A 27456-nucleotide genomic window follows, 5' to 3' on the forward strand; every position below is an offset into this window, starting at 1 on the left:
TTATTTTATTATTATTTTGTTGTGTGTGTGTGTGTTTACGCAGTTCGTTCCTCCCTCCACCGCCCCCCCCCCCCCCCCCTTTTTTTTTTTTTTCTTCTTTTTCTTTTTTTTCGTTTTTTCTTTTCCTCGACTCATTTTCTTCTCCAGAATGAAATAAATGCAAAACGGCAGCAGAAACACTCAAAAAAAAATAATAAATAAATAAAATAAAATAAAGAAATAAATAAAAATGACACCACGGCAGCCCGCATTGCGCAGCAATTCTCTCTCTCTCTCTCTCTCTCTCTCTCTCTCTCTCTCTCTCTCTCTCTCTCTCTCTCTCTCTCTCTCTCTCTCTCTCTCTCTCTCTCTCTCGCAGCACGCATAATTCGAGAAGGAAAACCAAAAAAAAAAAAGAGAATTAAAAAAACGCACCTTTTTTTTTTTTTGTAGTTTTCCTCCTCTTTGAATCCTTCATTCTTTTGATTACTCCACTACCGTTTACTCGTTTTTCTTTTTTTTCGTTTTGTTTTTTTGTTTTTTGTTTTTTCTTTTTTTCCGTTGGGGAGGGAGAGTGGAAGGGAAAAGAATACCAATGGCTTTTCTCTGGTAGGCGGGTTCGTAAGCACTTTCATACTATGACCCCCCCACCTCCGTCTCCTCCTTTCCTCTTTCCACACACAAATATACACATTATATATGTGTATGTGTGTGTATGTGTAAAGAGAGAGGGGGGACGGAAATAGGGATGGGAGTGGAGGAAAACATGTCCTATCTTTTTTGTTGTTGTTGTTATTGTTTCGTGCACTAGTGAAATGGCAGCATTACAGTTCGTCCAAAGGAACCCGCGGGGCTGCATCATCTTCTTTGCGTTTAAGTGTTATAATGGTGTCTGGCTTCACGCCGTAGTGACCCACAGACTCAAGCTCGTCTTCCAGTGGTACTCCGTCGTCCACACGCACCAGCACCTGCGAGGTTGGCGGGATTTTATACACCTGATGCAAATATCTCTTGAACGTGTGTACACGAACATTCTGCCAATCGCCAAATATTTCATAGCTCTGGTCACCATGAGTAACAATTATGCGGTAAGCATTGAGTGCGTTCGGGCTAATGGAACTGAAGTTTACACTCGCGAGTGCCTCAGCTGGTAAAGCCTTTTGTGTCCCCTTCACGCTCGTGAGGGCATCGGATTGCGCAATTTGTCCAGGGGCATGGCGAAACAGTTTCCCATGGCGCACTACGTGACCATGATAACAGGGAAAGAGGCGACACGTGTGTGCGTATTTCCGTTGGTGCTTACGATCATTTATTAGAGTGCAAAGAACGTCATTTGGGCATAGTGATAAGTCTTCCCGTATAGCACTTGCGCTACTTCCGGTGATTGTGGAGGCCCCATCGCTGGCATTTGGGCCAGTTTTACTTTGTCGACCTTGTGGTCTCTCAGCAACAACTGGATGGCCCCTCATACCGCCATGTCCACTCATAGCCGTCGGTGAAATTTGAATAGATTGAACATCGTTTGGGTATGGCGGTGTCATTGAAAGCAACGTGGGGGAGGCGGTGAACTCTTTACCACGCAACATCGAAGGTGGGGATCCTAAATGCTGCAGTGGAATATGCACTTTTTGATGTGGAGATCTGAGAACCTTATCATTAATTGGTGTGGACATACTATCCGCAAGAGCAGGTGGCATAGAAAATCCCGACGGGGCGTAGCTACCGGAAAACGGTGGCATTCCTCTACCGCCCATGCCAACTCCACCATCATTGTCTTGTTTCACTGGAATGGGGGTGCTGGGCGCTTGTCCCGTTGCAAACCGATTTTGGTTCACATCGCCATAAAACGAGCTACTACTACTCCACGTGTAAGGCGGAGATGCTGAAAGAAGTGCATCACCCGCCCTGTTACTAAGCGTTGGGCTTTGCAGGCGATAACGCGCCTGTACGTTCACAAGGGGGGAGCTTATTCCCTCTTCCCCATCATCCTGCATTTTTCGTACCACCAACTGCATTGGACTTGATGCCATGCGCCCATTATTACCACTCTCCGTTTGCTGGTGGTTGTTACTACTACTCCTACTGTTGTTGTTGTTGTTGTTGTTGCAGAACCTAGCGTAGGGGTGGTGGGTGCGATTGCCGGTGCCGCCTCCGTTCTTGACGCTGTTGCCGTAAACAGCCTTTGTAGCGGGTGCGCCCCTCTCACTACTCTTCGACGCCATATTCCCCCTCTTTCCGTATTGTCGTCCCGCAACACTTCTCGCTCGCTCGCTCGGTCAATATCCACAGTTGTGAATATGCCCCCCACTAAATCACTTTTTGCCTTTGGTTTTTTTGTTTATTTCCGTTTGTTGTTTTGGTTGTTTTATTGTTTGTTTTTATTCCTCTTATGTTTGTTTGCTTTTTGCGGTTCTTTTCCGTCACTTCCCTCCTTTTTTCTTTCTTTTTTTTTCCTTTTTTTTGTTTGTTTGTTTGTTTTTTGTTGTCGCCTCCTCCCCTTCCGCCGCCCGCCTCTTCTCTACTCTCCTACTAAGCAAACAAAACTGCGTGCCTGCAGGTGTTGTTGGTTCCTTCGCTAACGCGGGTGTGTCAATGCCGTCTCGCAGGTCAGGCAAAAACGAAAGCACGTGGCAGAATAAATAACTCTAGCGCCGTAAATAAATCCAGCCACAACATTGAAACAAAAAAAAGAAAAAAAAAATGTAAAGAATGCGGAGAAGAACAAAGAAACATCTGGCACAAAAAAAAAGAAACATGGAAGAACGGCCAAATCAACTCTGTGTGTCATTCAAAAGAACAAAGAACAAAAAAAAAGTTGCACAAAAAATACAAACACACACACAGAGACACACACATTTGAAGAAAAGTAAGTTCCGACAGAGCGCATTGTCTTTTTTTTTTTTTTTTTTTTTGGCTCCATTGAAGTATACGCCTCATGTTGATACGGTGAGGAGCTGAAATAATTTATCCAGCCCGCATGTGACCAGGTTGCTGTTAAACGACAGGTGGACGCAGACCGCCAACGTCAAAATCCAAGAGACAGGAGTGCTGTAAGACATGCTGACAGAAAATTGATCATGTGGCACGTGAACGTTGATGTCCTCTTTCAAATTGGCCCGAAGAATGCTCTCAATAGCTTCTACAATTCGCCGCATAAGCTCCTCCCTGTTGATACCGGCCAAACCCAGAGTGAGCCACGCTGTCACGCTGTCTAAACTGCCGTCTTCTCCCACCAATGCATTCATTTGGGCAAAACTAAAACCCTGTGTGCGCTGCAATGCGTCCCATCGTGTTGGGTGACACCGCAGCTGCAAAGATTCCCCCTTCTTCGGGAACAACAGTGCCATAAGGGCTTGTGTCGTCGTGATTCCAGTCGTCTTCGTTTCCGGTTTCATGGCAAATGCATACTCCAAGACATGTTTGCGATACGCCTGTGCAAATTGTTCCAGAGAGCGGCTGGCTATGCCCAGCCACGCCAATGCGGTATCGAGAAGCAGGCATAAATCATCGATATTCTCTTTTTCCAATAAAACGCGGTTCATGTTGTCAACCCGATCCTCATTCTTGGAACAGTTAGATGACAAGGACATGAATGGAGGTGTCTTTCCCTTTTTGAGTCGTCTTACCCACTTCGGAAGAACGATATCCAAGACAATTTTAGTAAGAAGTTTCTTTGTTGTAAGGAAGTAAGCGTGCCGTACGTACTCCAAGGCGGCCTGATCCACAAGAAATGCCACAAAGTCTTCAAAGCGCATGCCGTGCTCCACAACCCAGCTACCCTCGGCCCGTACCAGCAACTTAAGGTAATTAACAATATCGGCATCCAGTCTATGAGAGCAATGCCTGAGAAATGCAAGCTTACTGGAACCAAGGACATTCATTTCGCACGTGTTCAGAAAAAGCTCAAAAGAAGGAAAAAGTACAACGGTGTCAATTGTCGCCGCAAATCCCTGCAGAAATGGAATGGCAACATAAATCAGTTGCGTCAGTGAACCAAAAACCTGCCGCAAGATGTCTTCCACCTCGCTGTAATCATCCGCGGAAGGATTCTGCCGGCCGCGCTCGGAAGAGACGTCACTCTTTGCCTTGTAGTACGAGGGATCGAATAGACATTGCTGCAGCAGCACCGGCAGGGAGGAGGGGTTTCCTGTATCAGACACTCCCGGCATCGTGGCAGACGCCGCAGTGGTGGCGTAATAACTGCTTGTGGCGTCCGCATCATCCCCAACGAGCCACGTCAAGTCGCCTGCCGCCGGGGATGCCGCCACTCCCATTGCGGTGGTGGTAGTGGCGGCAGAACATGTTGAAGTGCCCTCCATCCTACGAAGAATTGCATCGTGCTCGTGCCTGCCGAGGCGGACGAGGGAGAGGCCAACGGCAAAGCGACCCAATATACCGACCTGTCGCTCCATATGACTCAGCCGGGAGTCCCAACGGATTTTTCTCGACGCCTCCAAAGCAACGTCTGCGACACGATCCGATTGTTCACGCAAGAGCGAGTCGACAGTAAGTGCCTCGTACTCCTCCGCAACGCGCAGCTGGTTGTGGAGCATCTCCAGCGTATCGGTGAGGCAGGCGATGCGATCCATTTCCAACGCCTTTTCCGCGAACTGTTGCTGCTGCCGCTCCTCCTCCACACGCACAGCGCGCCGGATCGATGAGATCTTCACGCGGTCGGCCACACCCTCCTCATCCAGTGAGTGCAGTGTAGACAAATGTTCGCGCTGCTGCCGCAAGCGGTCTTGTAGCTGTCGTGTGAGCTGCCAACGACGACACGAAGAAAGGAGTTCCTCCCGTGCAGTTTGTTCCTGCAACTGCAGCGCGGCGCAAGCGTCGTACGCCTCTGACACACACCGAGCGCAAAGTTTATCACGCTGCAGCATTTCATTCCAAAATGTCTGCAAAACCGATTCTGCATTCGCCACAAGTGTCAGCGGTCCCAACAACAGCATAAATTCCTGCAGAGAAAATCGCTCAGCGCCAACGTCAGTGTTCATTTTGGTTATTTCACGTTTAAAATTGTAAAGCGTCTCCGCAAGCTCCTCACGTGTAGCTGCAAGGTAGTCACAAGCGACATGACGCAGTGCCACCATCGCCGTCTCATCCGTTATCGAAGGCATCGCCGCACGCCCCAGCCAGTTGCTCATACTGGAGGCGCCAGTTCGCAATTCAGCCCAAACCTCCGCTTGTGAGAGCTCATACTGCAAGCATGCATCCCAACAAAGCAACGTGGGTGACCGTCGCTCTGCCATTACCCCGCGGCAACGATACGCCCTTCGGAAAGAAAAAAAAAATGCAATTCAAAAGGAAAAAACAAAGATAAATAAATGAATTAAATAAGAACACAGTGAAAACACACATGTACACATGGACAACTGAACACTGTAATGGGCCCACCGCAACAACAAAAAAAAGGGGGAACGTTGAGGAAAGCGCTCCATTCATACAGAATTTGTAGTGTTTACGTCCTCCATTTGCCCGTCACCGATGTACTCATAAATCCTTTTTTTTCCCTTTACCCCATTCTTCTCCTCTGATTGGTCACGTCCACCGCAATTGTGCCAAAAAGAACCGCTTACACTTGTGTGTATAACTTCAGCTTCGTCTTGTGGCTCATTCACCCCTCTACTCCTCCCTGATGCCTCACACTTGTATCGGGGGGGTTTGTTTGTTTGTTTTTTACTATTCATGACAGCGGCAGTACCCGTAGGCGAGAGGCATATTCGGGGGGCTCTTCCCCGTTGACAGCAGTGGGATCAACCACGTGTGCGTAGTGCCACAACGACCGATCTACCGTGGTCGTCGGCAGTATCCTTCCATGCTCAGTGGTTCCACTTAGTGCGGCGCCGTGCCAAGACTTGCCTCCAGTCAACTCCGCGTGCAACATGTCTCGCTCAAGAGTCAGCCTTTCAATCACCACCTGCATATTTCGGTGCAGTTCATTTATTTCACGCCTGTCCTCCGTGTCGATGGATTTGTACCGGCTCACCTCCTCCCGAAGTTGACGGTTCTCCTCCACAAGTCGCCTATAAGTATTAGCGTCCGAAACAGAAGCAGATGCGCTCGGCACAGATAAAACAACTTTGCCGTGCAAAGAAGAGGCTGAAAATGGTGATTGCGATCCTCCCGTACGGCCCCATGGCATCATATCGGTACGGGTAGATGAAATGGACATGATGTTCTCAAGGAAAATAGAGTGAAGAAACCTGGAACCGTAGTTGGCCTCGATGGTGATGGCAGCTCTAGCCCCCTGCTCCGCCTCCTCCAGTGTGCGTCGCTCCGCCGCAAGCCGCATCACCCGCTCCGCACGCAACAGTCGTTTAAGTTCTGCCACCACAGTTGGCTCCATTGCAAGCGTGGTGCTTCCTCCTTCCCCCGATAACTCGGTACCCTGATGTTGACGATGATGATGACTGTTCGTACGCAGCGAGTGAATCTCCAAATCCTTCTCTCTGTGTTCCTTCTGTCGCTCTACGGTCGGCGCCGTGCGCAAGCCTTTGCGTCGTACAACTGCAGGCGACCGACAAACATCGACTGTGGCCTTCTGTTGAAAACTTTGGATGTACGGGTTGTCAGTTGGGGTGGCACTGGAGAAGGAAGTGGTCCGGCTGCGTGTTGACGACACCCTTCCGTTGAGGTGCGGAGGCGCACAGCGATACCGGCCATACTCCCCTCCGTTCATCTAAAATGCACCAAGTCCCGGGAAAACTGAGTGTAACTTCGATGCCGTGCTGGCCGTGACTCCGCAGCCACCGGAGTGCTGGGATATTAACCCCCGCCATACACAAAAAGAAAAAAGCAAAAAAAAAAAAAAAACACCAAACAAATGGACAGATGCAAATAAATTTTCAGCATGTCAAAAAGCAAATGTCGTGATGCGCAACGACAAAATAACATGCAACGGGCAGTTCGACTAAAAAAAAAAAAAAAACGCAATTATGATGTGTCTTCTGTCAGTTGTAAGTTTATTTTTTTTTTTTTTTCTTTACGATGCACCGCACAGAAGGTGACTATCCATGCGTTCATAGACCCTCAACCAGCCGGCAATTCAAGTTGGGATGCGTCGGGCCAACACGCCGTACATACGCGGGGAAACAGCACCGTCAAAGAGCGGCACAAGTGATACAACCGAACCGCGGCAACGTCGATCCCTCCGCAGCATCTCAGAAAGAAACAAGGTGCGATCCAGCAACAGCATTGTCTCGACAAGATGACACATCCACATCCGCAGAACTGTCATACCAAGAAAAGGAGCGAAATGGGTAGCGAAAAACTCCCTCCCGATTTCGGCCGCCAACGCAACGTTCGTGTCAGAAAACAAATATTTGGTCTGTGCCTCACGGCAGGAGGAACAGACGTGTGACTTCCATGTGTATTGTGGCTTCCTCGCCGCTGTTGTCCCGTCAGAGAAGTACTCGCGACACACCTCCACATAAAACACCTCCATCGTTATGGTGCTCTTTATTTTGGCAATTCGACGCAGGAATGCCGGCTCCAAGTGCGGCACCTCAGCAAAGGGACAACAGCGGATTGCCGCCATCGACGTAGCTGTTGAATTCTGCCAGCGGTCACGCAAACGGCTCCAGAACAACTTAAGGAGACTGCGGTAAAAAAGCACGCAGACAGATTCACGATAACCCTCCGCAGATACGGTGGACCACATGTCAAACGGTTGCGTGGCAAGGAGCAGAGAGAGCTGCTCCGTCCTCCACCCGCGCCGTTGAAGCTCATAGCTCAGTGGAAATCCAGCGTTCGTCAGCGCATGCCAGCAGCAACTAACGAGCAGCAGCCCACGTGACGCGCTCTCCACAAAGAGACGGCATACGTTGGATCCAAGGTCGCCGCAGGGATGAAGTCCCATCATGACAACGTTGCAAAGATCTGGTACGTGCACAATGGGCATGCGTGGAGTAGCCGGAGGTATAACGCGCAGCAGCAGTGCTAGTTTAATACTCCACGCATCCTCAGCAGGTGGAACATAACGCTCATCAATGAATTTTCCATCCACCTGATTTGAGCCATGGAGATACTGCAATAAAGCAAAGGCTTCCTTTTGACTCCCATCGTCTGTAATGACAAAGTGACGATTAGAGGCGCAGTCATACCCAACAACAGTAAGGGATGTATGCACATATTGGTAAAAGACGTTGTCTGGCGTATCCGTTCCATCTATCTCATCTCCTAACTGCGACAATGGTAGTATTGACTGCTGCTTCGTTTGCCTCATGGGTAAAAGTACCTCTGCCCGTGTACCACGTGGCATTTGCACATTCATTAAACAATCATACGTGTTCAAAGTGTCACGTAACTTTTCCCGCATCATGCCGTCGGAAAAACAACTCCCTTCAAATCCAACACGTGTCCACTTCGCGGATGCCTCGTCCTCAACAGCAGCGTTGGATTTGTAACACACCTCGTCCGTGAAGAAGGTAGTGATTATTTTTCTGTTGAATGCCTCAACAGAAAGTTCGCGATTCCACTCATCTATTGTTTCTTTCGACAGAATCCCTGAGAAATTATTCATGTCGTCACTCTGAAGGTGACGCCGTACGTGTCGTATGATCGTATTGACTGCACTCCGCCGTGTGATGTGGCAACAAATACGGCACTGAATCTTCGTGCCATCGTTGGCTCCTTTTAAAGTTCGTGGTGCCTCCGCTTCTTCAATTTCCTGCTGCTCCGAGGCGATTGTGCCGGCAAAAATATCACAGCCCTCCAAGGAAGCTCCGTCCGAGAGGCGGACATGACCGCGCAGGACCTCCGCCCAGTCCATGCATGGCCCAACACGACATGTCACCGTCGCCATGTGACCGCGCGGCTCGTACATCAGGTTAAGCATATCGCGGCCTCTGGATTCCCCGCTCGCCGCGTTTACGCCAAGACGTCCCTGCAGCAGAAACTCAACCCGCTCCATCGCCCGCTCCTTGTGCGCGGGGTTGCAGTCAAGCCCAACCACCTGCAGTCCATCACACAAAGCGAGTGCGCGGGAAACATAGCCTTTGCCTTCGCCGACATTCAGAACAGTTTCCACTGGATCTGGCGGCAGCATCCCACTGCCCGTTCGTGTGGCATTGCAACACGCAACAAGATCCACAATGGTGTCACGCACAACACCCACCTCGTGCTGCTTCTTTCTCCCCATACCGTGTCCAAGTACTACCTCCATCACCCGGTCGCGACGGTGCCGTTTCTTCACTTCGTCACCCTCTTGTCCATTTTGCGGCAACGACGACGCCAACGATGGTGATGCAATGGGCATGTTCTCTTGTGCAGTCCGGAGCGTCACACTCGCCGCATCATTCCGCGGGCGTCTCTGCCGATTCATTTGCAACGCCCTCGTTTCCAAAAAGAATGAGTGCAGACACGCCGCAGAGCCTACTGGCGGTCCATCGCGTATCATAGCGTGCAACTCAACCACCAGAGTATTGCTGTCCGACATCAGCGTTGTGAACGCCCCACAAAGATCCCGCATATATTTCACCTCCTCCTCCCGCACAGCGCTGCCGTCCGGATACTTCAACGCCTCCGCCTTGCCGGTGGCTTCTTTCTCATCATGGAGGAGAAATATGAGAAAAAAATCCTCCGGATGGTATTGAATAAGACGCGTTTTACAAAGAAAGGCGGAAAGCTGATCAATATACGCCTTTAGCGCCGGATGTTCCGCATCTCTGTCGTGATCATCGTATGTAAAGACACTGTACCCCTCCACATCGCTGTCCGGTGGGGAAAAGGCAGGAGGCAGCGGAAGGAGCAGGCGATGAGCCATCACCACCCGTCACTGCACACACACAGACACACACAAAAAAAAAGAATAGAAAAGAAAAAAAAGAAAATAGCGGAAGAACAGGAATTAAATGGCAGCGCACGAAAGGCAAAATAAAAATAAAAAGCTAAAAAGCCGGTGCATGTAAAAATAAAAATAAAAAAAAAGACAGAAACGGGGAAAAACAACCAAAGACAAATTTGAAGGGGAGAGGGGGAAATGGCGACAACCTTCCATGAAAAGCTCAGGCCGGTGAGAGCTTAGGTACGGTGCGGAATGCCAGTGACAAGTGCATGTCAATGCAAAACTATCGCACATGAAATACCACCGAATTTGGATGCCGCCGGCAGCATTGCACGGAAGCGACTGAATTGCGAAGCAGAAAAATCCGTTAACCCCAAATTTCGGCTGTACCCTTCGTAATTTGCCAAGAAAGCACACAAATAAAATAAAAAATAAAAAAATAAAAAGAAGTCATCGCTTTTATATCAAATATATAAATGTTTTTTTTTTTTTCTTTGGGCCTATTGAATACTAAAAGACGGCCCAAAATTTTTTTGCCAAGGATGCTATTTGGACAATTGTCCATTTTGTTCGCTTGATCCTGGCAAGCCGTTATGGCTTTGATCATGTATGTTTGTGGCACACAACACACAAATAAATAAATCCCTCAATACATAAATTCCCAATTGTTTTACAAATAATAAAACGCTCGCGATTGTCCTCAGTAACAAACGTTTCTCATTCATGATACGTGATAGATAACAATGTTTCCACTCAAAGCAATAAAAAATAAAAATGCGAGATTTGAGCGGACCCAATCGTTGTTGTTGTTGTTTGTTTTTTTTTTTTTATTGATTTGTTTGTTTGTTTGTTTGTTGTTTATGTTTCACCAGGCATGTAGGTGGTGAATTGACCCGCTTCCGTCTGCATCACCCTCCCCCTTTCCACCCGTGTGGAATGGAATGTGGTTGCACTATTGATCGCTGGAAGCATTTGGAGCTGTGCCAAGCCATGCCCGTAAGCAGTCGGTGTATGCATTATACTCCTCAAGCTTAAAGCAGGCAAAGCAGCAGAGATCAAACGCGGAGAAATGCTGTTTCAGATATTCGATAGTTTCGTCAACGGCAATGCGCGTGGCGGGAATTAAAGGATAGCCGTAGACTCCAGTACTCACACAACAGAAACCGATGCTGCGTAGACGATTTCGGTGGGCCAGAGAAAGAATAGAGCGGTAACAGCTTCGCAACGCCTCCGGTCTTTCTCCAATGGGACCCACAGTGTGCAGAACGTAACGGGCTGGAAGATTATACCCCTTCGTGATTCTGCACTGTCCAGTATCGCATCCGTTAAAGGTGGCACACTCTCGCACAAGCAACGGGCCAGCCGCCGCATGTATCGCCCCGTCAACGCCTTTACCACCAAGACAGGTCTTGTTCGCCGCGTTCACAATAGCATCAAGCTGCAGATCCGTTACAGGACCATTGTGGAGAGCAATGTGCCGCAAGATGTCGTGCGAAGGATCCACCGGCTTCAGTTCATCCGCTGTGACTGGGTGGGGCACGGCGCAGCGCCAACCCAAAAATTTGCTGCGGTCCACTGTCAGCCACTCCTCAAGGGGCACGTCAAATATCGCCTTTTCGAGTGGTGAAAGCGTCGCCTCGAGAACACGGGCGCGGAAATGTGACCGTCTTCTCGCTTCACCAGAAAGCTGCGCCGGCTCAGATGTGGAGTATGTCACAAACTTGGCCGACTGCCCCTCCTTCCCCACTTCTTCCATTGCACGATTGCACCCCTTTCCGGTGGAAGGTGTTGTCGCTGCAGTTGTTTGCTCCGGTGTTCCTTCCGGTGGAGGTGTGGATTCCTTCATATATATTATATATGTATGTATATATCGCTTCCTTCGCCAACCAAAACAAGTACGCACAAAGGCGACAGTGTATTAAACAGAGGCACAAGGTGGGAGTGTGGGGTGGCACCATCGTCTCTGTGCACAGGCGGTAACTCACGCACAAAGAATTCATATTTGCGTGTACACACACACTTCTACTCATATGGCATCGCCCGTAAATAAATATAAATTAAAAAAAAAAAAAAAATCACTTCGGACGCCTAATGATGCCGAAAAGGCCAGAAAAAAAAAAAAAGAAGGGAAAAAACAAAAAGGGTTTTTATCCAAAAAAAAAAAAAAAGACTCAGGCATAAATTCATAAGACTGGAACTAAAAAAAAAAGAAAAAAAAAAGAACTTGGAATATAATCAGACAAACGCATGATTGTAATGCGCCCTTTTTGGCGACACGGTGTTGCCTGCAAAGAGAAAACGTGTTTCATTTATTCTTTGAAGGCCTCGTACACAAATCCCTCCTCCGGGTCGTACTTAAAGTCGTTGAAGCCTGTCGGGTGGGTAAACAACAACGTGCGTGCCTCCGCCCGCTGATGCGACGACTCGCTTTCAACGATGCCCATCATGTGGAGCAACGAAGCCTGCAGAATCGTCGCAAACACCTTCGAACTCGTGTAGGGATGTGTGTATTTCGATGTAATGCATACATCAATGTGATCGTTCTTTATCATGTACCCAATCCCAAAGCCGTCCCCCACAACGGAGCCAAAACCAAACAGGCTCAGGCTGCTGCTCCCGCAGTGCGAGGTAGACATGTTCCAGTGCGCACTCCGTTTGAACACGGGGTTTTCAAATATGTCAGGAAGTGGAATGCCGTGCTTCACAGCTTGCAGGCGCAGGCCAAAAAGATGTCGGTCGATTCCCTGAGCCTTTTTCGCAAGTAACATATTTTCAGAATGCTGCCGCATCGCCTCACGCATCAGCTCACGCTGCGTCGGCAGTGCAGAGCCCGTGGATTGACCGAAAATAGGGTCGCTGCTAGCACGGCAAAAATCCAATGCAGCGCGCGTGGCGCTTCTCACACACTCCGTTCGGCCATGCAAAAAAGTCCGCGTACTCGCCGCCTCATAAGTTCCGCAGGCTCGTCCGAACAGACGGTAATACGTGAGTTGAAAGGCAATTTGAACAAAAGCGTCCGGGGAGGCCTTGACGTGTTTTATCTGAGCCCCGCCAAAGTGACGAAACCGAAGAACCGCCGTTTCATTCACTTCAATCATCTGCTTGTAGTCTCTAAACGCCTTTTTCATAGTTTCATTGACGGTGCTGTCCAACACCCACCTCAAATCCGTAATAAGCGCAGAAGCACGCGTGCGTCGAGACACGTCCGTCGACAGCTCTGCAATCAAACTCTCTGTAAAGACATGATCACAATCCGATTGATACATGCAATCCGCCAGACGCAACGTTGCCGTGCCGTCCGCGACGGAGTGCTCCCAGTTCACACCCGCCCAACCATCACGTGTCACAATAATGTTGTGTCGATCAAACCATCGGTTGGTGCCGCTGCCGTGAAGGAAAATCCGCGCGGCCTCATCCGAAGTTATCACCTCCACGCTATCAAGCGCCACGCAAATGATGGCCGACTGAATCGCTCGCAGCGTCTCGTAGTTGCCAAGATGCTTAAGGTGCTCGCGTGCCTCAAACCATGCTGAACGATTCATCGTCGTCAGCAGTCCAACCGGTGGACCCGCTTCCTCATGACTTACCACACGTTCTTCAATGAGTTTTAGCGCCACCACAATATCCTCCACGTCCACAATACTGCCGTCGTCCTTTACAACATTTAAAGAAAAGAAACGATTGCGTTGAATAACAATACAGTGCTGTGGCGGATGTGCCGAGAAAACATATTCAACACTCTTAGAGGCTAATTCGTCTTTTGATAAAGCAGGCAATTCACAATAGCATACCTTGCGATCACGTTTTCTGCCGGGCACCCGAGACGTACAGCAAAGGAATCGGTTCTGGCACATGCAAATAGGTCGATCTCGCTCAAATTCACACAACAGCCTCTCAAAACGGAAGTCCAAATGAAAGGCCACCGCGCCATAAAGCAGACTTGCGGCACGCCCAATTTGTGTCATGGCAGTCTTCTCTGGGTGAGCGCTAAAGCCAAAAAAATAGTTTACATTAATGGGGATAGGATCACGTGGGCAGAGGTAGGCGTCATCCCAAAACTCTTCTAGCCAACTTGGTTGCCCACACCGCTTGTCCCAGTCCATAAGAAGGGCATTGAGTTTCTCCCCAATGCCCCCTGCCGCCTTGAACTCTCCGATAAGTTTCGCAGCAACAAAGTACTCCTCAGCGGTTGCGATTGCCTCAATGGATTTAAGAAAGCGAATGCAAGTTTCCTCTACAGTCGGAATGGGTAGTCGCGGCAGAAGAGTTTGGTGTTTTATGACTTGTATTTCATCCGTTGAAGAGACGCGATCGTTCAGGTCGACAGGGTTCGTGTAGCCGTAAGCACTAAAACACTCCTTCACACTTTTTCGTTGCTGCGGTGCATAAGTGAGAGGGGAACGTGTGGCCACACGATACTCCTGTGGCGCATCAAAAAAAAAATTTGAGCGGGACCCCAATTCAGAGACCCCTGAGCCCAAACTCCAATTCAATTGCATGGTGAATAAATATTGTTTTTTGTTTCCCTTTTGATTTTTTTTTTTTTTTTATTCCTCTTCTTTTTTGTTTTTGTTTTTTGTTTTCGTTTTCCAGTAAAACAAATAAATTTTTTTCCTTTTACTTCTATTGGCCACCCTCCCTTCCCCTCCCCCCGCTGAATTTTGTTTTTCCCTCTCTTTTGTGTGGCAGGAGGGTGAAGGGACAACACCGAGAAGGCGACATCATAACAAAAGAGCCAACAAAAAGAAAGGGAATGGAAGAAAAAACATATAAATGTGCACATTTGTGTGTGTGTGTGTGTGTGCATCTGCCTGGTGCTCGGTATTACGGCGGCTCAGAGATGTGCAAATAATAATAAAAATAAAAAGAAAGAAAGTAAAAAACAATGCCTGTACAAAATAAATAAATAAATAAATAAATAAATAAAAAGGGGTGATGCGCCTTTAACCTCCCACCCTCTTTTTTTTTTTTATTAACCACCGCATCTCTTTCCACCCGCCACTATTCCTTTTCTTCCAACGCGGTATAAAAGGCGAGGGAGGAGTGGAGTGGAGTGGCAATGCCTTCACTTCAACAATTTACCCATCCTTCCCCAGGCAAATGTAATTTGCTGAAATATAGTTTTTTTTTTCTGCTGCTGCTGCAGTTGCCGTCTTTTTCTCTGTTTGCCTGTTTGTCTGGCCCCTCCTGCAGCATTCGCTCCTTCTCCCGCTCCCTCACCACCGCGTGCCAGACCCCCGTTTCGTCTACCGCTTGCGAAAGTCTTCCATGGAAAACTCCTTCGGCCGCGGGATTTTCTTCATGTTGTAATCCTTTGAGCCAATGTAGTTCGCCTCGGTCTTGGCGTCCAACCAGTTGTTCTGCGCCCGGCCAATAATCTCTGTCATCTCGCCAGGCGTAAACGCAACTTTTTGCGACTGCCGGTTGACAGACCCACGCCCACGCTGCTCCCCCACCATCGCCCCTGGTGTGCGCATCTCTTCCATCGTCTTGCGGTACTCGTCTGTGAGGAACGCTGCTAGCCATGCCGCCCCCAATAGGAAGAGAACATGTATATTGACGTACGCAATGGAAAAGCGAGGATACTTCTGGTAGTGCTTCCACCACGACACGTCCTTCTTCACCTGCACAATGTTGTACCCAAAACGAGGGGCCAATTTGCCGTCTGGCGGTGGAGGCGTCGTGTACGCTATCTCGCCTGTCGGCCACTGCACGCGGGAAACAATAAATTGCCCCTTCTCATCAAAAATAGGCTCCGTCAGCGGGTCGTCACGCGAGTCCTGCACCCATCGCAGAGGCTCAACATCCGTCTGCACTTCGTCTTTCTTAATAGAAGTGCTGGATTCCTTTGTGGACGTCTCGAAGGAAGCTGCAGGTGCAGATTCGTCATCCACTGACGCGGAAGGTGAAGAGGTCACGGGCGGCTCTGTCGATGCATCGCTCACATGATCCTCATTTTTCTGATTTGATGTCGTGTAAGGCCTTTTAGCTGACTGCGGGATGGATAAAAAAGAGAGTCGGTGGACGCCAACTCCCACAGCCGGACTAACAAGGCACGTGCGACGCCACATCATCATTTTGCACGCATTCATTCGACCCCTCGGCGCCCCCTTTTTTTCTAACTAAATAATATAAGCGCTGGTTCTCTTCCGCAGGCAGTCAATAAACGGACCGGTGCAGGGAGAGCCTTCAGTAGCACACAAATACACACATACGCACAAAAAAAAAAAAAAATTTTGCACGTGGAAGGGAAAAAGAAACAAATCCTCACAATCACCAAACAACACACGCATATAATTATGTGTTCTGCACGCCATATTGGCAGTGCCGTAACCGGGAATAAAACAATAAGGGGGAAAAAGAAAAAAAAAAAACGAAGAGATATAAAGAATTGAAGAATGCGGGAATGCGCATCACCTCAAATACACATATAACTCTTCAGCTTCTCTTTTTATTTTCTTTTTTTGTACTTCTTATCGTGTTGATGTCGGTATTCCTCACCCCTCCCCGTCTCTCACTCTTACACACACAATTGATTTATATAATTAGATCGGTTGCCTTCTTCACCCGCCTTTATTTTGCTTCTCGCGTCTTCTCCCTCCCCCCTCCCACCGCTTCAGTACCCACACCTAAACGACAAAACACCTGAGCAGCCTTCAGTCAGCAACAACAACAAAAAAGCGGCAATTCCGGCGAGTGTGTGTGTGTGTGTGTGAGGATACAAAAAGGGGGTTTTAAAAAATTGAGAGAAGAAGTGAAGAAAAGTCCGTTCATTTTTTTGTTGTTTATTTGTTTATTTGATTGATGTTTTTTTTTTTTTTTTTTTTCTCACCTTAAAAAGAAAAAAGAAAAAAGAGACAGTTGTGCGTGAGTCAATTGTACGCATTTTTTTTTTTGCGTCGAGATGCACGTGGGACCACAAAAAAAAAAAAAAATGGAAGCCGTGAAGAAAAGGAAAAGAACAGAAAAGAAAAAAGAAGAAGACTTTGGAGTGTCATGTGCAACATGCATCCAAGCCACACTCCATCCCTTCTTCCTCCCCCCCCAATCATCCAATGACGCACACACACACACAAACACACAGAGAGAAAAAAAAAGGAAAAAAAAAAAATCCCACCGCTTTATATTTGTGTGTATTTGGATGTCCCTTCCATCTCTCTCTCTCTCTGTCTCCCCTCTCTTTTGTCCCTCACTTTACATCCATGCAGAAATGCATAGCACTCAAATTGCACACATGTTTCTTTTTCTTCTATCTGTCTTAATTAATGGCGCGACGATGCATGATGCGCTCCTCAGTAACGTCTTCGTGCACAATCGTTTCCTCTGCCGAGAGAGACTTCATACGTCGTGCCCACATCCGGCTCCATGGCGATGAAGCAATGAGTTGTTCTCGTTTTTCCGCCAGTTCCTTATCCGAGTGAAATCTTGCAATGTCCCGCATGCGTTTAATGTACCTCTCCTGCTTATCCCGCAAAACACGCTGTGCCTCCGCCTCTTCCCGCTCTTTCTGCTCCTTTAGCTCTTGCTCGTAGCGCTGGGTGTACTCGCTCAGGTTCTCACGCACCTGCTTCAACTCCTCCGCCGTCATCACCGGTGCCGCTAGCGGCCGCCACGAAAAGTGTGAGAGGTGACGCACCGGTTTGTTCAATAACTCTCTTCCATTTAGATCAAAGATGCGGAAGTGGTTGTCGCCCTGGCTCTTCAGCGCCGATACCCAAGAGGCGTAAAAGCGGCCTGTCGGGTCCCATGCCGTGTCTGTCACAGGAATAGCGTGCTTTTCCAGTTGAACCACCATACCCTGGTCGTTGATGCCGTAAAAGTGCATAATCGACTTGCCGTAGTTTGTGGCAACTACGCGGGCACCACGTGGGGCCCAGAAGAGGTGCGTCGCACTCGTCATAAAACGCCCCAGCAGCTTCAGCTGCTTTTTAATATTGTAAATACGGATCTCAGACGTCGATCCCAACTCACTCACCTTCGTGCGATCCTCAAAAATGACGGCGAAGTGTGGGCCAGATGGCTGCCACGCAAAACGCCCTGCGGAAAGGCCCTTTTCCACCTGCAGCTGGGAGACAGCCGCACTTTTTGTACCAATGGCAAACAATGCGTATTCTGTGGAGTGTGGTTTGGCAATTTTGACGACGAGGTGGGTTCCTTGTGGGTGCCACAAAAGTTCCAGCCTCTCCGCCTGCAAAAAGTTACGCTGAGCAATGACCTCCTCGCGCACTAGGTTATCGTCCAAAATGATGTCTTGAATTACAACCTTCCAGCCTTGATTGGTGCTGAGTTCCATGACGACAGCCAGTTGGGTTCCAACAACAGGATTCCACTCCACAGTTTTCAGCCCGGGAAACAAAAATGTGTAAGACTTCGGCGTCGTACTGGATGCAGCCTGCAGTACTCGCATTGACTCTGCGCGGTAAATGAAGAGTTTGCCAGGAGCGGCAGGCTCCAGGCTGGCGTGTGAGATGGCCACAAGCGAATCATCCGCACAAAAACGAGCAATGGGCCACTTTTCGGCATCCACAAGATCCAGACCGCCAAGTGTACGAATCTTCTTCGCCGTGCGTATATCCCACACACTCAAATCATTCAAGGTCTTTACTACAAGATACTTCTCCTGGGGTGACACAAGAAATGCCGTAATGTCAAGATCCGGCACCTCAAAAAGCATGTTCATTTGTCGCCCACCCCACACTTTCAGACCGCTTGTATGCTGTGAAATAATCATACGGCCAAATGTCGACCACGCCGGCATCGGACGCACACTCGTGAGAGGGCCGTACACAAGTCCACTTTCAAGTTTCTTTTGTCGACGGTCCATTTCTGTCCACTGACCCAATGAATCCGTCTTCAGCGCACGTGGCTTTCGGTACAACTCGTCCTTGAGTGTCATGTAATTAAACCAGTACCATTCCACGTCAAACGACTCCCCTTGCTTAATAAAGAACTGAGGACGTGCCATTATGTCCTCACACATGGTGTGCGCAAGATCTGCGTCCACGTCGTCCGTCAACTCCGGTGGCTTGTACTCTTCCTTCGCAGCGCTTGCCGCCTGCAACGCAGACCATCGGTATGTCGTGAGAACATCTGTTTTTGTAAAGCGGTAAAGATTGAGACGTGCCAGGGCGTCCTCCGCGTTGGCAACCGTGGCGAATGAAAGAAATGCACCCGTCACGAGGCCTGTGGTCTCGTCAAGGACTAAATGAATTGTAAAGTTTTCATGTCCAAGAACCTCACTCACCTTCTTTGTCATGTGTCGCAAAAAGAGTACCCGCTTTTCGGGCGTCACATTGTTTGGGAGGCCATTGACAATAATATGCCTCGACATCTGGAGATCATCTGTCATGGATGCACGTCACTCTCTTCCCTTCGGCTCCTGAATTGTTAAATCCTTCACTGCGACGTGTGCTGATGTCTATGCCCGCACCTTTATCGACCTCCTCTCTGCTCGCTCTTTTTAGGCAAACTCCTCTCCTCACCGCACGCTCGACTGCGTCCGCCCTTCTTTTACAGCTCTTTTTTTGTTATTGTTGCTTTTTAAATAAGAAACCACCAAGACGTTATTTTATTCCTTTTTTTATATATTTTTTTGGCTGTTCGTTTCTTGCGGAACCGCGTGTTGCCTGCTGCTTCTTTTGCAACACACAAAGAAAGAAAAAAAGAAAAAAAAAAAACGGTAATGCAGAAAGCTGACCCACTGCAAAAAAAAAAAAAAAAAGAAAACAGGGCAAGACATGTGCAGCCATGCCAAAAGAACCAACAATAAAAATAGAAAGTCCGCATATCATTATTCCTACAACACGTTGCAGGGAAATCCCCCCCACCCTAACCCGTCATCACTTCCTACGCCCCCACACACGCTATATACAGATGGATGGATTTTGTAGACATCGTCATGGCCGGCATCCATCGCCATGAAAGTATCGTGCTGTGAGTCCTCCTCATCCTCCTCCTCACACACACCTGCAACATTTCTCTTCTTTCTTTCTTTCTTTCTTTCTTTTTTTTTTTTTTAACCCATACAAAAAGACATAGATAAGGAGATTCTACCTCCCTCCCTCCCCTCTCTGTTTTCCCACGGCAACAGCACCACCACCGCGCTGCTATTGCCATCGGTGCTACTACTTCACAACGACAAAACCAACATCCACAGGGACAGGTGAGGACGAGGAGAAGGCCACATTTACTCAGCCGCCTCCTCTTCCTCCATCTTCTCTACCTTCTCCTTCAGTCGGTTCCAAATGTCAACTTGGTTGTGGCCAGCGTTCCAGTACTGGAAGGCGGGATCAAAGAGACAAAGCCCGTACTTGTTGAATAAGACTGGCACCGCCATCACAATTGGGACACGGATGTAACCGCGCGCGTATGTCCAGTGAAATAAAGACGTCCAGAAATTAGCTGCCATTGGCTGTCAACTTCAAACCCGCGTCCGTCTGTTGCTTTAGAGCTTTATGTGGCGTGTTCTACTCCTCCCAACGCACGCGTTACACCCCAAAAAAAAGGAAAAAAAAAAGGAAATGCCAAGAGAAAAAATATATATATTTATTTATTTATATATTTAAATTACAGAGAAGCGTGTGAGTGTATATCACCGACGACAGTAAGACACACATGCCGGAGTTACAGTTTAAAGAGAGCCCCCTCCCCCTTCCTCCCCTCTACGCACATGCGCACACACACGCACATAAATATATATATACAAGCAGAAAAAACAAACGGCTCATAAAACAAAAGTAAATACAAACAGAGGCCCAATGTTCGTCTCTTTTTTTTTTTTTTTTTTTTTTTTTTTGCCGCTCTTCGGACACGGATGCACTACAAATGGTTTCACCCCATTCTCCGCTACCACCCAAACTCCCTATACAAAAGACTTGTACCCCCAACCCCCAACCCCAATCCCACCAGCCCTCGTTCGATCCCATTACTCACTGCACTTGCAATCTAAACCCCCTTTCATTCCCTTCCGCTCGTCGGTCCATCTCTAAACGTACGCCGCCCACATCTCGGGTTTTGTGTGGTAACCGTCCTTCCGCTTTATATCAGGGTATTTGGCCTTCATAATATCCTGATAGCTTTGCGCCCACAGCATGTCAAACGTAATGGGGAAGTCCACCTTTGTGGGCTCCTCAATGATTGGTGCCCATGGCTCAATCTTCTTGCTTCGCGCCCCGTGAATTGTGCCCATGTCATCCACAAGCCCCCAGTCTGAGACAGACTCACGCAAGGCTCGTGTCCAGTACTGTTTCAGTGCAAATAAGCCGCCGTCAAGTTCTTCAGTGATGGGTATCTGACAGCTAAAGCGTGTGTTGTAGGTAATGTCAGGACGGTCCATAGACCGCCAGTTTGTAAGCGACGTGTACTCCCATCGATTGGGGGGTAAAAGTTTGTCAAGAGTCTCAATGTCAACATTCACCATGCAGCCATCACCATGGTTCCAGTCGGCACAGTCCGGGTTATTGCACTTTCCCCAATAGTGTGCATAGCCGTGGCACATGCCAGAGCCATCAATCAGCGTATTGAGCGTGACGTCAGGCATTGGGTACATGCGAAAGTGGTACGGGTGACCGTCAAAGCCAACAATTGTGATATTAATCAACTTTGTCTTGTACTTGCTCTCGTGCACCTTCCCGTCAACCGCGTACGTTTGACTTAAACGACGTGCCACCGACTTTTCCGGGAGTTTCCCCATGCGACGCTTTTCGCGGTAGTTCAGTTTGTCGCACATAATTTCAGCCCGTTTCAACGGCTGCTGGAGACAATTACGGTGTGATATATACCAGCGACCGGCCTGCTGAGTTTCCGCCAACTCCTCAATCTCATTGTACACGTGGGGAACAATGCGATACGAGCGCACCGCAGAAAAGGCTACCGCCGCCGAAGCCGTGGCAAATGTGAGCGGCCGGCGAAGCATTGCGATAACAGAATAATCTCGTCCCTAAAGTTGTGTGTGTGTATATATATATATATGTGTGTGTGTTTCCAGTATCTCTCCCAATACTCCTCCTCCCGCTGCCCAGCAAAAGACACACACAAACAAAAAAAAAAAGGATTAAACACGTTTCCTCACCATATCGGGCAGCACAAGCAAAGGAACCACCAAATATATATATATACATATATAAAGGAGATGCATAAGGATAGTGCAATGAGCATACGCGCCATCTCCAAATTCCTCCCTCCTTCCCTCACTTCCTCGTTCTCCGCCCAAACCCCAATAAACGCATCGCAGCAAAATGTCAAAAAAAAAAAAAAAACTCAAAAAAAAAAAAGTGCACATGAAAACGGTTCTTGTTTTTCTTTTTTTTTATTGTTTTTGTTCACGTTCAATCCTCGTCCATGATATCCAGCAGATCGTTGCCTCTCTCTGGAGGGCCCGCCCTTGTTTCATCTACGCGCAGTCCATCCATAATCTTAAACAACTCCTTATTTTGCGACTCCACATCGGCTTTTGTCATCCGGACCAAAGGGATCGTCGAAGCTGCCGTCCGGTCTCCCACTGTATCCGTGGCGCCACCAATTTTACTACCCTTCTCGCCGCCGCCCACGCAGTGCTCATCCATGTCCTCCTCCACGTCGTCAAAAAATTTCAGCTTGAACATTTTCTGTGGGGCATTCTGCCCGCATCCTACAAACCGTGATAAATAATTCAACTCCCCCGTCACCACATTTGCAATGTCCGACGGCACAGCCGTAGGAACAGTACTAAGACGACTCATGCTTGACATAGACGGCAATAACGATGTTGGCCCATTTGCTTCTGCCCGCGTTGAGGCTTCTTGACGGCCTGAGGCGTATATATTCGTGCCGTTCTTCGTCATCCGCGTTCCTGCATTCTTCGGGTCCCACTTATCGAGCGGCACCGATGGTGGGTGGTGCAGTACGGCGTCCCGATGCTCAAACGCCGTCGACGCATCAAGTTTCCCATTTTTAAAGTAGCGGATACTACCCGGTGGCTCACAGATGGAAAGAGGTGGAAGAACTCGATCCACAGGCAAAACAAAAGACCCTCTGTCTGACTGCATTCCCTCTTCAAAAAGCACAGAGATAACAGTGCTACGGCCAACAATAAAATTCAGCAACTCCTTTCGAATCTCTGCCAAGTCGCCATGTGTAAGCCGACTGCACAAACCTTCCAGCATGACAAAGACAGGGGTGACTTTCGCCTGTGCTTCCGGTGTAATGAGTCGTTTTAACTCCTCCAGATGTGTCCATGTCATCTCCACAAGTTCCAGCGGGTGACGCAGTGTAAAAAGCTGGTATTTCACCCCCATTGCCATAAGTTCAAATAATTTGTTCATGGACAATGGTGAGAGGCGCATAACGGACATCTCCGTCAACGATTTAAATATCTCCTTGACTGCCGAGTATGAGTAGAGTGGCTGTGGGCGGAACAGCTCCGCCAGAAACTCTGGACTAAACATATGCCTCACCATATCATTCATCACTGTCTCAGCCATTTCTTTTTCGACATTCTGAGCAATGAGACGTGTGTGAAGAATAAAAATCATCTCCGCCCCATAGTTAAGCACCAGAAAGGCCAGTGAACCAATTGCCATTTTCCTTCTGCGCTGCGGTTTGCTTCCCTTCTCCTGTTCTCAAACCCCCTTCTGCACCGTCGCGGGGATCAGTGGAGCAAAAAAACGGACACGTGATCGTTGAGTAAGCAATTGGGTGCAGTTGTCAAATTATACAACGGCCTCCCACTCTGTGTGTACGGGACCCGACAAGAAGGCAAACAAAAAAAAAAAAGAAGATTCAGTTCAACAGAGACACACAAACACAGAAATCACCCGTCTACTTTTACTTCTCCCTCTATGAGCGGGTGTGAAAAGGATGTGCTTCCGCATCGGTCCTCACTCACACCCAAGCACACTCTCCCCGTCAATGAAGAAGGCGGTGGTGATGGTGGAATAGATAGAAAGCGGATGGTGAGTGATGATTACAGATGCACACACATTTAAACGCGTAAAATTACTCTTTACTTTTCCCACGGTCCGCATACGTCTTCTCAAATTACACACACACATCAAACAAAAAAACAATCAAAAAAAAAGATCTTTTCATGACCCTCAACTGCGTCGAGTTTTCTTTGTCCGCTTAAATGCACGCTGCAGGCCAGTGGCGCTCGCTGCCTCATTCTTCATCCCTTGCAATGAGGACTTGGCATCACGCAGGAGTGTGGAGTCCACGTTAATTAAGCGTCGCAGCTTTTTCTCCACGGAGAGGCCAACGAGTTTTCCATCCTTGTCATATATCTCACGAACATCCTCCTCCGTCTCTCCCGCCCCCTCTTCCCGGGTGGTCTCGGTGCCATTCGTTCCTGGTGACTTCAGCTTCTCAAGTCGAGAGAAATGTTCAACAATGCGGGAGACGGCCTTCTGCAAAAATGCCCTCAGTTGCTGTATCGGCACACCCGCAAATGCCGTCTGCTGGGCCACCTGCTCCACCGTCTGGCACTGCAAACCTACCGCAAGCAACAAAGCTGCCTGTGCATGTGACAACACGACACCCTCGGAACCATCCGGTAGTCGGTGCAGCCGAGATTCAAAGTAAAGCTTTGCAATGGCAGGAATCAAATCCAATACTTGCCCGCCATCCACAAACATGGTGGCGTTCAGCTTCAGCCGTTTCATGTCATTGCCGCTAAAGATCTTCTCCAGATCTGGCCATGTGCACTGCACTTGACCACCCACACAAACAACATGTGCCGAGGCCTGGGAAAGATCCGTGGCAGCTGCCAGCTTTTGAGGATCATTGACGTCAATGTCCTTCAAAATGCTCAGCGCCAACTCCGTTGAAATCTGGCGAAACGGCATTGCGAGAAGTGGAATAAACCGCCGACGAAACTCCGCTCGCAAAAGTGCAAGATCCAAACCAATAGGACGCACCATCACACAGCTGTGTTCACCCGTAAGTTCATTCGCAGCATGGCGAAGATATAAAGGTTCATAACCCGCGCGCCTCCAAAAATTAAATAACGCAGTCGTCACACCAAAGCTCACACCAAGATAATCAATAACCTCATATGGACGATCAATCAGTGGGGTAAGAAGTGTAGGAATACGTTTCCGCGGAAGAATAATGGTGCTGCTGGCATCATCCTCCAAGGCACCGGCCCCATCATTAACGCCCTGCGCCAAAGAAGGGGAAGACAACGCCGGAGCGGGGCGAAGAGAAATAGAGCCACTGTAATATTCGTAGAGCAGCGTCAGAGCGCGAGAACCGTATCCCGCACGCTGCAATTCTGGATTGGTGGCAATACGCACAATTCGAAGTCCTGCAAGTTTGGCAAATCCTTCTTCAAGGTAGCACTGTGACAATGTATACGGAATGAGATCACCCGCGGGGCGTACACCACGGCTAAGATTACTCTTAATCGCTTCAGATGTTACTTGCCCCTCTTCACAAGCATGAATGACGCAAAAAACATCCGGAAGACCACCCTTCGCATCCACACTCACAGGACAAAGAAGAAACAAGTGGTGGCCAGGGGCATCCGACATAAGCTGCAAGTCATTGGGCTGATTTTTGTAGTGAGCCGCAACCAACAGTGACACAATCGTCTGAAGTAATTGTTCCGCAAATGGGTGGTATGAGAACAGGGCATCACGATTGACATAGTACAGCTCACACTTGCTGGGATGTGGGCACGTCTTCACACTTGTGGGCCGTACGGTGGTGTCAAGGCACAGTAGTTTGTGCAGCCACAGCTCGACTGGATCATTGGGGCCGTAACGAATGGCATCCGTCAACGCAATCTCACGGAGAAAACGCCTGTCATCCGAATTTCCCGCAGCAGCAGCAACGCCCGCATCGCTTCCACAATGTTTACGCATATCTGCAACAAGTTTCATGGATAAGCTTCTCCCTGTACCCTCGTAGCCAGAGACCGTCGATGAAAGAAAGACCAGGTAAGGACCCAACATTTGCTTCACAACAGGCAACGGAATTGCGGCTGCTTCATCGATGATAGCCAACTCCGCCTGTGCAAATTTTGAGGCATCGTGAGGAGAGATATACTGCACCGTTTGACGGTGCTCACGAAAGAGATTAATGCGCACGATGCACTTGCTAAATTCTATATTAGTGCTCTGCATGGCCTCAAATTCCGTGCGCTCCGTGTACCCCAACTCCTTCAGTCCTCGTATCACAAACTCAAAAAATGTTTGCAAGTTTTCTGGAGATGGTGCCGTACAAAAGATGTTGCTGTACCCCTGGGCCAGCGCACCAGCTGCGGCGAGACCGAGTGCTGCGGATTTGCCGCGTCCACGACCCGCCGTGACGACACAAGTTGTGTTAAGAGACTTCTCCACAACAGTTTGCATGAGCGAGAGGACCGTTTTGCCCTGGTCAAGTGTTTGGCAAATTGCCACAAGTGGCCCCACTTCATTGCTCCCTGAAAGTCGATCTTTTAAAGCAATTAAATCCGCCTCGTGTTTCTGATGGCCTTGTAGCACCAATTCCGCCTCGTAGCTGGTGGCGCGTGCATTCTCTATCGACTGCATCTTTGTGGTGATGGGGAGAACGTTTAAATCGTCATCGACGCAAAGCGCCGTCTCACAATCCACAAGAGAAAGAAGAAATCTTTCATTGAACCGCGGCACCACATCGCGCAATGCTTCGGTACGATATCTTGCATGAACATCCATTGCGATGGTGTAGAGCTGCTTTAGCGAACGCATCGCACGGAACATGATGACAATAATTCCACCACCCTTCACTGTTTCAATGGTACGCGCAAGTGTGTTGGGTGTGATCGCCTCAAAGTCCTGCAGCACAGCCATTCCAAACGTCTGACCAAGGATCTTGTGAGTCTCCTTGTATTGGCAGAAACGAATTGATGTTTGAGAAAGAAATGTCTGAAAGGCCTCCTTCGTTGCTTCAGTTGACATGCCACCCTTCACCTCAAGACGCGCACGCTTCTCTTGTTTTTTGCTGCTTGTCGAACCAAAATCCGGTTCCTTTTTCATGCACCACAGCACACTCACCTTGGCACTATGGTTGGCATGAGAGACCATCTGGTGCAGATTGACAATCTGGTCCTTCCCGCGGTCACCAACGAGAAGAAGCAACGCACGATGTTTCTTATGTACTGCATTCTCAATAATGTGGCGAACCCGATCGTCCACCTTCCGCTTAATCGTCACACCCCCAGTGGCGCTGCTGCGGGTTGTCGATGCAACAGAGGCAGGGGAGGGCATACTGAAAATAACAAATCTCCAACGCTCCCAACTCTCAGTTTCCTTCCGTTATTCACGTCTGCCTGTTTATTTCCTGCTCTTCTTGATTACTTCTGTGGGATGTCTTCTCCGCCTTTATTGCGTGTCCAGCCACTTCCGCCAATCCCCAACACCTTTTTTTTTGTTTGTTTGTTTGTTTGTTTGTTTTTTATGTTTGTTCCTTCTTCCTCCTTTATTGTTGTTGCTTCGCCCCCCACACACCGCGTGGCAGGGATGCAGTTTTGTTGTTGTTGTTGTTGTTTTGCTTTGGCGGCAACAAAGCCAACAAAAAAAATAAAAGCAACGAGCAAAATAGAAGAAATAAGAAAAAGAAAAAAAAAGGCCCACAAATGCAGAACGCACTCAAAAAGAGAGTGAAGGGTCTACACGCCCACACGGCAACAAATCTCGCGGCAATGAATTCGTACAACAACAACAACAAAAAAACAATCGACAAGTAACAAACAA

At 48.6% G+C, this 27456-nt stretch overlaps 12 protein-coding genes across 12 annotated transcripts, besides 38 other annotated features; all 12 read right to left on the reverse strand.

Moving 5' to 3' along the window:
• Positions 1-2364: a sequence feature (heterozygous, Esmeraldo-like haplotype).
• Positions 80-124: a microsatellite.
• Positions 193-228: a microsatellite.
• Positions 263-354: a microsatellite.
• Positions 488-537: a microsatellite.
• Positions 804-2201, reverse strand: Tc00.1047053511303.9 (hypothetical protein, conserved; the record flags this gene model as incomplete). The annotated part of the gene is made up of 1 exon (XM_812277.1): positions 804-2201. The coding sequence occupies one exon, from the start codon at positions 2199-2201 to the stop codon at positions 804-806; it is 1398 nt and encodes a 465-aa protein (XP_817370.1).
• Positions 2063-2085: a microsatellite.
• Positions 2296-2431: a sequence feature (T-rich).
• Positions 2365-3192: a sequence feature (areas merged during assembly that could not be assigned to a particular haplotype. This can correspond to areas where the two haplotypes were merged or to regions with more than two copies in the genome that were merged during assembly.).
• Positions 2435-2463: a microsatellite.
• Positions 2871-2891: a microsatellite.
• On the reverse strand, positions 2913-5231 carry Tc00.1047053511303.20 (uncharacterized protein; the record flags this gene model as incomplete). The annotated part of the gene is made up of 1 exon (XM_812260.1): positions 2913-5231. One exon carries the CDS (start codon positions 5229-5231, stop codon positions 2913-2915), a length of 2319 nt encoding a protein of 772 aa, XP_817353.1.
• Positions 3193-16348: a sequence feature (heterozygous, Esmeraldo-like haplotype).
• Positions 5666-6661, reverse strand: Tc00.1047053511303.24 (hypothetical protein, conserved; the record flags this gene model as incomplete). Its single annotated transcript, XM_812278.1, has 1 exon — positions 5666-6661. One exon carries the CDS (start codon positions 6659-6661, stop codon positions 5666-5668), a length of 996 nt encoding a protein of 331 aa, XP_817371.1.
• Positions 6766-6795: a microsatellite.
• On the reverse strand, positions 7028-9745 carry Tc00.1047053511303.30 (hypothetical protein, conserved; the record flags this gene model as incomplete). The annotated part of the gene is made up of 1 exon (XM_812261.1): positions 7028-9745. One exon carries the CDS (start codon positions 9743-9745, stop codon positions 7028-7030), a length of 2718 nt encoding a protein of 905 aa, XP_817354.1.
• Positions 9780-9812: a microsatellite.
• Positions 9853-9941: a microsatellite.
• Positions 10184-10212: a sequence feature (AT_rich).
• Positions 10224-10258: a sequence feature (AT_rich).
• Positions 10576-10622: a microsatellite.
• Positions 10719-11612, reverse strand: Tc00.1047053511303.34 (hypothetical protein, conserved; the record flags this gene model as incomplete). The annotated part of the gene is made up of 1 exon (XM_812275.1): positions 10719-11612. One exon carries the CDS (start codon positions 11610-11612, stop codon positions 10719-10721), a length of 894 nt encoding a protein of 297 aa, XP_817368.1.
• Positions 11810-11842: a sequence feature (AT_rich).
• Positions 11875-11989: a sequence feature (A-rich).
• On the reverse strand, positions 12076-14265 carry Tc00.1047053511303.40 (carnitine O-acetyltransferase, putative; the record flags this gene model as incomplete). Its single annotated transcript, XM_812262.1, has 1 exon — positions 12076-14265. One exon carries the CDS (start codon positions 14263-14265, stop codon positions 12076-12078), a length of 2190 nt encoding a protein of 729 aa, XP_817355.1.
• Positions 14281-14349: a sequence feature (T-rich).
• Positions 14551-14570: a microsatellite.
• Positions 14613-14633: a sequence feature (AT_rich).
• Positions 14663-14693: a microsatellite.
• Positions 15013-15858, reverse strand: Tc00.1047053511303.50 (hypothetical protein, conserved; the record flags this gene model as incomplete). The annotated part of the gene is made up of 1 exon (XM_812263.1): positions 15013-15858. The coding sequence occupies one exon, from the start codon at positions 15856-15858 to the stop codon at positions 15013-15015; it is 846 nt and encodes a 281-aa protein (XP_817356.1).
• Positions 16349-16362: a sequence feature (areas merged during assembly that could not be assigned to a particular haplotype. This can correspond to areas where the two haplotypes were merged or to regions with more than two copies in the genome that were merged during assembly.).
• Positions 16363-16372: a sequence feature (areas merged during assembly that could not be assigned to a particular haplotype. This can correspond to areas where the two haplotypes were merged or to regions with more than two copies in the genome that were merged during assembly.).
• Positions 16373-18631: a sequence feature (haploid, Esmeraldo-like haplotype).
• Positions 16574-16593: a microsatellite.
• Positions 16713-16748: a microsatellite.
• Tc00.1047053511303.60 (translation initiation factor, putative) lies at positions 17025-19115 on the reverse strand (the record flags this gene model as incomplete). The annotated part of the gene is made up of 1 exon (XM_812264.1): positions 17025-19115. One exon carries the CDS (start codon positions 19113-19115, stop codon positions 17025-17027), a length of 2091 nt encoding a protein of 696 aa, XP_817357.1.
• Positions 18632-27456: part of a sequence feature (heterozygous, Esmeraldo-like haplotype) that runs on past the window's edge.
• Positions 19416-19443: a microsatellite.
• Positions 19741-19783: a microsatellite.
• On the reverse strand, positions 19953-20174 carry Tc00.1047053511303.64 (hypothetical protein, conserved; the record flags this gene model as incomplete). Its single annotated transcript, XM_812276.1, has 1 exon — positions 19953-20174. The coding sequence occupies one exon, from the start codon at positions 20172-20174 to the stop codon at positions 19953-19955; it is 222 nt and encodes a 73-aa protein (XP_817369.1).
• Positions 20297-20335: a sequence feature (AT_rich).
• Positions 20535-20561: a microsatellite.
• Tc00.1047053511303.70 (hypothetical protein, conserved) lies at positions 20751-21680 on the reverse strand (the record flags this gene model as incomplete). The annotated part of the gene is made up of 1 exon (XM_812265.1): positions 20751-21680. One exon carries the CDS (start codon positions 21678-21680, stop codon positions 20751-20753), a length of 930 nt encoding a protein of 309 aa, XP_817358.1.
• Positions 21712-21746: a microsatellite.
• Positions 22008-22038: a microsatellite.
• Positions 22093-23325, reverse strand: Tc00.1047053511303.80 (hypothetical protein, conserved; the record flags this gene model as incomplete). Its single annotated transcript, XM_812266.1, has 1 exon — positions 22093-23325. One exon carries the CDS (start codon positions 23323-23325, stop codon positions 22093-22095), a length of 1233 nt encoding a protein of 410 aa, XP_817359.1.
• Tc00.1047053511303.90 (hypothetical protein, conserved) lies at positions 23839-26970 on the reverse strand (the record flags this gene model as incomplete). The annotated part of the gene is made up of 1 exon (XM_812267.1): positions 23839-26970. One exon carries the CDS (start codon positions 26968-26970, stop codon positions 23839-23841), a length of 3132 nt encoding a protein of 1043 aa, XP_817360.1.
• Positions 27126-27168: a microsatellite.
• Positions 27231-27250: a microsatellite.
• Positions 27273-27329: a sequence feature (A-rich).

This window comes from Trypanosoma cruzi, genomic scaffold, assembly GCF_000209065.1.
Source record: "Trypanosoma cruzi strain CL Brener 1047053517089 genomic scaffold, whole genome shotgun sequence".
Classification (NCBI taxonomy): domain Eukaryota; phylum Euglenozoa; class Kinetoplastea; order Trypanosomatida; family Trypanosomatidae; genus Trypanosoma; species Trypanosoma cruzi.